The following is an 8,140-nucleotide window of genomic DNA, read 5'->3' on the forward strand; positions in this document are numbered from 1 at the left end:
AGGAGTTCCTTGAGGTAGGGAGGGGCAGTTCCATGGACACACTGGTGGGTGAGGACGGAGACCTTGAATTCGATCCTCAGTTCCACGGGTAGCCAGTGTAGTGCTTTAAGGATGGGGGTGATGTGATCATATTTGCGCACCCTCATCAGGATCCTAGCAGCGCTGTTCTGGATGTATTGGAGCTTCTGGATGCTTTTGTTAGGGATCCCGATGAGGAGTGCATTGCAGTAATCCAGCCTGGTTTAGTCTCTTTATTTCCCCCTCAAAATGCACCAGATTGATGCATTTAACTCCAACATTTAAAAAATAATCTTACGGGGGGCAAGCCCCCGGACCCTCCTTAAGGATTTGAGGTCCACCCCCACTTAAAATATGTTCACATGGATAGGTTCCCAAATACATTTGCACATTTGTTTAAATAGTAACCCCTGTTCATATGTTTGTTATTGGGTATACTGTAAACTATAGGGCTATCACTACGGGCAGCACCGCTGTAAATATTGACAAATAAATCCAGCAAAATGGCACAAAGAAAACTGGTAGTGGCCTGGCTGGGTGTATAACTCCCGGCCTGACTTATTGTCCCAGTCCGGCCCTGACCCCGGGTCATAACCACCATGTGGGAACCACTGCCCTGATTAAAACCATCAGGCTTCTTAAGCAGTGATACAACAGTGGGAACAATACTCAACCATGAGTTGTATTGAATAAGTAAGGAGATACATTACTTATTTTATTTCTGACATGTCCATTAAGCCTTTCACAATGATCAGTGGAGTAAGCTAGTTATTTTAAGCGTTACAGACTTAATCTAGTTACTCAGTCTTGATTATGGTGCAATTAAGAGGCCTTTGTGAAGCACAAAGAGGGCTTCATGATTTAAGGGACCCTGAGAATATGTAAAAAGTGTGTGCATGTATCAAGAGAGGATTAATACTGAGTACTCAAATCTAAAAGCCTCATTAGAATGGGGATATTGCTATGTTAATGAGTGTTGTGGCTACATGGCAATCTGGTTAAATGATTGGGAAGTTAAACTATATGGAAATTTCATCTAGGTTTATTCTTCTATCATTTGCTTCTGAAGTAAAATATATTATGTAGGCTTAAATACGTCAAATCATTGTTAATACTTTCTTTCTTTACTTGGTTGCAATGGACATTTGATTTTCAAATAACATACCAGACATGCGTCACTCAACAGTTGAATAAATTCGATTGTTGTATTTGAATTAATATAATAAAGGGCAAATAACAAACAGACAATAGCTTGTTGATATCTTGTTACCAATGGAGACACCTATACATTACATTACGTTTCAAGTGTAAGCCATTGATCATTACTTGTGATGCCAAATGATTGATCAGGTTCTTAAACTTTTGAGAACTCAGTTTTGAGATAATTAAAATACAATTACCTCAAATGTAAAGCTTTTAAGAACTGTAATGACATTTTGTGAAATTAAAATACATTAAGAGAAACATGTAATTATACTTTTTCAGTTATAGAAGCTGATGTGAAGTGGAAACGTTTGTTATTTTCACATTTTCTCCAAAGTAAGTCTTATGTATATTACTTTTTAATCCATTTAGGATCAGTCAAAGTCGTCATACATACATTTGTTATAAAAAATTATAATCAAAGTATGAATAAAGATATGTGTACTGGTAACATTATGTGTATAAAACAACAACACGTTTAAAATAATATCTATCGTGTTTTTAAAAGGCTGCCCCATCCATCCTTTATTTTCCTAGGACGTGGACCGGAAGAGGCGTGGCTTAGTTAATTCCGCGCGAATTTTCTTTCTTCTTCCTGCGAAGTTGCGCGTTTCCGGAGATCTATTGTGGGTGCTCAGTATTTATACCACACCGACTTCAGGTTATTGTAGCGACCTGCACCTTCATCACTCCGCGGTCCCGGTGTCCGCCCCGAGCAGCAGCAACATGTCTCAGGCTAGAGTTACCGACTTCTTCTCCCAGAGAAAGAAAGGCATCGCCGAGCCAGTGAAAGCAGGCAAGCCGAGCAGGAGCACCGCTGTCGGCCGTGGCTCTGCTGGGATCACCTCCAATGTCCCCAGGTCCAGGTCATTACACAACGAAGGAGATTTACGTCTGTCCTCCTCCGTCCATGAAGAGTTTGTCCGAATGATCGATGAGGCATCGGAACTAGACCCCGGATCATGTGTCGTTAACCCCGCGAAGGATTTCCCCTCCAGCCCCCGGACACCGAAGCGGACCTCGGCCGACACAGATTTTGACCTCGGGTCTGCGCTGTTCTCGGCCACCGCCGACCACAGCACGGCGAAGAAGAGACGACATGCGGTGGCCGGTAGAGAGGCTAAAGCTGCGGTCCAGAAAGCTCCGAAGAGGAAGGCCAGGAAGAAACTAGTCCTCCCTCAAGACTCGCCTCAGGTAATGCTCGGCTTCTGACTCCTCCATGGGGACAGATGCATGTAAACAACACATCTTAATGTGCTTTAAAAAGGCAAATAAACAGCCTTAAGGTAACCCACTGGTGTAAAGTAACATTTAAGTACTGTACTTAGGTACACATTTAATGTACTTTACACGAGTATTTTCATTTTATACTACTTTATACTTCTATTTTTGACCGCACTACATTTATTTTACAGATTTATATTTACTAATTAATTTTGAAACGCAATGCATAACTAGACACTAATACTAAAAAAGTTATACAATATGATCACTTGGGATAGATATAATTAACCATCCGAGATTGTAATCAATAACTAAAATCATGATTTGTTTAACAGAAACATATTTAGTTAACAGCATCAATTGCTGTCATGACTTCTTTAGTTGAAAGACACTTCGAGCTTCTTAAATGTGAAGAGTTTTGTGGTTGTTGCAATGAGTACTTTTACTCCCCATACTTGCATTAATCGTACTTTTAATACCTTTAACTTGGTACCATTCTTGATGCAGTACTTAAAATGTAAACGTTTGCTATCTTGATTTCACTCAGTTGAAGAATCTGAACCCTTTGTCCATCCCCGATTGTTTGTGTGTGCAGGCTGCCGCTCAGCCCAGGGAGGAGACCCCCCTATCAGCTCCTGCAGCCTCTGTGTCTGCACACAATGAGAAGCACCTTAACCTCCAGACCCCCCCACAGAAGAGTCCAGTCCCCAGCAGGAACACTGACGGAGGGGCTTCTAAGGTAACGCATTGTGATTGGATAATCCGACTGCTTCACCAGTCACCACACTTTATCTGGGCAGTTTGTGTCCATCATTATTTCATATGTTTTCGCAAACTAAATAAATACACATTTCTAAGTGCAACCCAACGCTGTGTGGGGAATGAAGGCGCCTAACTGTTATCAGCTCATGCATGATATTGTTGTGTTGGGCTTGGCTGTGTAAAGTCAACATGTCAAATGATATCTACAGTGTTGTTCTGTTCTGGGCAGCATGGCAGTATTTCTTGGAATTATTTTTAAGTAAACTTTAGATGACTTTGTAAGGATGTGGTGAAATCATGAACAGCATATGTAGCACGGGTCTTTAGACACACACACACACACACACACACACTCTTTCATTCGTAGGATACATACATTCAATGTTGGTTTTGCTCTGTACGTCGGATTGGTTAAAAACAAGACCAAAACAATATTGTCACATTTCCCTTTTTGAACGTCCTGAATTGATCCCCATGGTAACCCCTCTCTGTCAGGCTCTGGGTAAAGAGGACCTTGCAGCCCTCAAGTCTCGCCTTCAGAGGATCAAGAAACTCGCAGAGAGGATCCCCAGCCCTGCTTCAGCCCCCACACCATCCTCTCCAGCTGCTTCAGCTCTCAACAGCACCCCCACCCCTGCCATCTCTGATGCTAAGACCCTCAAGTCAACTGTAGCACAGGCTAAAGAGCTCGCTGTTAAAGCTCAGCGGAGGAAAGCGGAGCGAGAGGCCAAGAAGAGCAGCCCGAGTGAAGCCCCATCCCAGGACAGGTGAGCAAAGTGAAGCATAGCTACAGCAAGACCCTCAGAGTGCAGCTTGAACGCTACATTTCCACTAACTGTTCCCCCCTCTCCTGTTGTCCCTCAGCACCGAGCAGCCGGCCTACCAGCGGTACCACAACCTCGCCCAGGCCGCCGCCCCGGGGTTGTCTCTGCCGTACCAGTACAAGGTGCTGGCTGACATGTTCAGGAGCATGGACACTGTGGTGGCCATGCTGTACAACCGCTGTGAGACCACCACCTTCACCAAGCTCAAACAAGGAGTCCAGGACATGATGCACAAGTAGGTGGACAGGTGGAGGAATGTTGAGTGATTTTGGGCACACACTATGTTCATATATGCATGTATGGCCTCTACTGTGACACGTCTCCATGCTTTAATGTTCAGACAGCTCTTTATCTGTCTCGACAGAGGAGGAGCTTCAGGCAGGGAATACAGGGATGTTAGCCTTTGCAGACAATTTACATGCACAAAAAAGAGTTATCATTAAGTAGTATTGTTTCCTGGTTCGAGTGTCTTTCACTGACATGAATTAGAAAGCTGTTGAAAAAACACATTGTTGAAGACATTTGAAGGGACTCCTTAAAACAATTGTTCCAACTGAAAGAGGGAACTTGCAGCACACCCCACTGTCCAGTAGAGGTGCTGTTGTCATGTCTGTGTAAACTACCGTTAGCACCCCTTTGTAATATTCATTCATCACACAAGAATTAGATTTTCCAAAAGCTCTGGGATTTGACGACATCCTGGAGGTAGGGTCAGGCTGCAGACGGTAACGTTTCTTACCCCCGCAGGCGCTTTGAGGAGAGCCACGTTGGTCAGATAAAGATGGTGTTTCCTGAGGCCTACACCTTCCGACAGGAGAAGAACATCCCCACCTTCACCAGCGGCATTAAGAAGGGCAGCTACCAGCTCACTGTGGAGCCCGTCGTCCCCTCCGGTAAACACTTAACGTTTTCTAGCTAATACAACTTAGCACACCGTTTAATTAAGTGTTTTAAACTGTGGGCCTGATTCCCCTTTTCTTAGTGTCCATGATAATGTGTTGCCGTGTTCATGCACTAACCTGTGTGCTGTGTCCTCCTCAGACCAGAATGAACCTCGTCCTGTCTTCTCGGCCACTCACCTCCTGGAGAGGAGACAGATCTTCCACCGCAGTCTGGTCTCCGTCGTCAAACAGCACCACAAGGTCAGCCGCTGCTTCAGTACTATTTCTAACAGTAAGCGTCACAATAGAGTGGTGCAGGAACCAGTCCTACAACCCGGACATGAGTCAGCACTGAGCGCCGGTCGGCCGGTCGATGTGTGTTTTTTTTAACTTGTTTTTTGTTAGATGCCAAAAATAAGGTCTGTGGTTAAAATGCGCTTACCATATTTTCACGATTTGTTCTACAACATCAAATAAATCAGTCAATACCCCACTGGTGAATGTCTGAAGGTTTTACGTATCTTTTTAAAACGGCAGTTGGCCGACAAGTGACTAAATTAGACAAATAAACGTCATCACGCCCAACATTAGCCGCCTTTAGCTTAGCGGCGGTTACTTTAACTCGTGTTTCTATGCTGTAGTTTCCTTCTAGCCTAACGTTAGCTTTTTACTTCTAGTGATTGCATTTATGCTTCAACAATTTAAAAAAGTGGTTTTAATATGTAGAAATGATCCTCTGGCAAAAATGTGCGTCTTTGCTACAAATGTTATTTTCTTCAATAATTCAAATTCCAATTGAAAAATCCCATTCCTTTTTGAAAAGGGAGCCCTTGCAATGCTTACTGTTGTCTCCAACTACACGTCATCGCTGCACCACTCGTTTTGGCTTTAGGCCAATGTTGAGGAGTTCCAACCACGGCCACGTCCCAAGTTTTCGACTAGATGCCGTGTTGTGGTCTGGGATTGTTTTCCACAGCGACAATCAGAACATATATGTTGGCCCTGAATGAAAGACTGACCTCTGTTTCTGCAGGTGTTTCTTTCCACGTTGGTTCCTGTGGTGACGGTTCCAGAGGACAGACTGACCCGCTGGCACCCCCGCTTCAATGTGGACACGGTCCCAGTCATCTCCACCGGCCTGCTTCCCCAGCCCCCCCACACCGAGAAACTGTCCACCGCTCAGGAGGTGCTGGACAGGGCCCGCTCCCTCATCACGCCCAAGGTACTGCATGTGCTAAAACAATTTAAGTATAATCATTGGGTAACGGTGTTGATGTACTATGTGTTGATTGATAAGGAAACTGTATATTTCACTATCAGTGTTTTGATTGCATTCACTGAGCATTGTTCTGTCAAAACTAAACGGAAATGTCCTCTCTTCCTGCGTTCAGATGGAGAAGGCTCTGGCCGCTCTGGCTCTGAAGACTGAAGAGACTAAAGAGCCCACACCTCCACAGAACCCACCAACCCCCCCACCCCCAGCTCCATCAGAAACTCAGGCCCCACCGGCCCTGAAAGGAGTGTCCCAGTCCCTGTTGGAGAGGGTAGGTGTTCCAGGAGGGGAACATGGTGCTGGGTGGGCAGTGCTTTATGGGGACACACCCCGTTAGATGATGGATTCTGTTATCCTCATATTGATTTGGGTGCTCTGTTGGTGTTGCAGGTTCGTGCGAAGGAGGCCCAGAAGCTCCAGGCAGCCATGACGAGAAACCCCATCCAGGAGGGGCGCCTGCTGATGATGTCACGGCTCCCCGAGCTGGCCAGAATTCTCCGGAACGTTTTTGTGGCAGAGAAGAAACCAGCTTTAATAATGGAGGTGGCCTGTAACAAGATGGTGGCCAGTTTCAGATCTGCCCTCAGCTCAGGTTGGTAGTGATATTAAGCTCACAGAGATTATTTTCAGTACGAACTAACTGCATTGACTTCTACTCGAGAGGTCATGTTGTCATACTGTGTAGATCCTCAGTGCCAGGTTCAGACAGGAAGTGCCCCTGTTGTTTTAAAATTACCAACTTATTCTGCACTTTTTTTTTTGTGCATGACAACAAATGTGAATGGCTTGGTAATAACCAGAGCCACCAGAGATGAATCCACATCACCACTTGCGCGAGAAGCTGAGAACCATCCTGCATACATTGTTTATGCATCGTATGAAGTAAAAGGGGTGGATCAGCCACGTCTTACTGTAGCATTCACTATTATCATGTGATGTGAAGCGTGTTCTTATTGTATCATTTTGAAACAACTGTTACTGATTGGCTGTTCCTCTCTAATGAACAGGTGAGATGGAGAAGCACATCCGGCTGCTGGCAGAAGTGGCCGGTGAATGGCTGAAAATTCATCCAATCAGGAAGGACTTTTACCTGAAATTGAACAAGAACATGGAGCTCAACATCGTCCTGGACCAACTGAGCAGCAGACTGCGCGAGGAGGAGAGGACCTGAGAGGACTGACAGAATGATGACCTCAGTGATCCCCCCCCCCCTTTCTCAGGTCCATGCTACAGGACCTGTGAACTGAAGGCGAGCTCCCGTCTAAAGGGCTTCTTTTAAAAGAAAAGGTTGTTTTAACCACAGTTCTGTTAAAGAATATGAAGATGTGCTTTGTTTTGTTTCATCCGTGAAACTGTTGTTGCTGTTCCAGTCTTTTTCTGGATCTATTTTCTACAATGTAGAACTGATGAAAGTTTACATTTTTACAAGTCATTGTTTACCAAGTACAAGTTTGTCAGAATCCCGATGCCTGTTTTCTGTGAATTCAGTTAATTAAACATGACAATCGTAAAGCGACGGCGACTTTTTTTTATTATATTGCCACTGGTATAAAATGCTCATGCTACCTCTAAAGAAAATCCTAATCATTAGGGAGATCCAACAAGACGTATTGCGTTCAGACATGTCTTTGTTCTCCATGATACACAACATGCGTCTCACTCGATAACTGCACATAAGCTGATCTAAACTTGAAGTGAATAAATTGAGACTTTCTGCGGTTGTATTTGTGCCTCCTGCTCTTTCTTTATCAATATTTCTCTAGTGGTAAAGATGAGAATGAAACGGCTTGCTAAAAGGTCAAAGCAGCTGGAAGGCATTGCTGATCCATAAAGCTTTGGTACATCGTTATAGCAGCGATACACCAGACTTGTTCCTCACCAAGCGTTAGTACAAACATGCTAACTGAGAGTGATGCTTCTGAGGTCCATCCCATAGCGACACCTCACGCATGCTA

General features: G+C 44.4%; 1 protein-coding gene across 1 annotated transcript; it reads left to right on the forward strand.

Annotated features, from left to right (window-relative positions):
• Nucleotides 1-1,836: 1,836 nt before the first annotated feature.
• Nucleotides 1,837-7,701, forward strand: cdt1 (chromatin licensing and DNA replication factor 1). The gene is made up of 10 exons (XM_034100128.2): nucleotides 1,837-2,415; nucleotides 3,041-3,184; nucleotides 3,703-3,974; nucleotides 4,072-4,266; nucleotides 4,779-4,924; nucleotides 5,073-5,173; nucleotides 5,946-6,134; nucleotides 6,304-6,456; nucleotides 6,576-6,777; nucleotides 7,193-7,701. Exons 1-10 carry the CDS (start codon nucleotides 1,948-1,950, stop codon nucleotides 7,354-7,356), a joined length of 2,034 nt encoding a protein of 677 aa, XP_033956019.1. The 5' UTR covers nucleotides 1,837-1,947; the 3' UTR covers nucleotides 7,357-7,701.
• Nucleotides 7,702-8,140: the final 439 nt, after the last annotated feature.

Source organism: Pseudochaenichthys georgianus, chromosome 15, assembly GCF_902827115.2.
Source record: "Pseudochaenichthys georgianus chromosome 15, fPseGeo1.2, whole genome shotgun sequence".
Lineage (NCBI taxonomy): Eukaryota > Metazoa > Chordata > Actinopteri > Perciformes > Channichthyidae > Pseudochaenichthys > Pseudochaenichthys georgianus.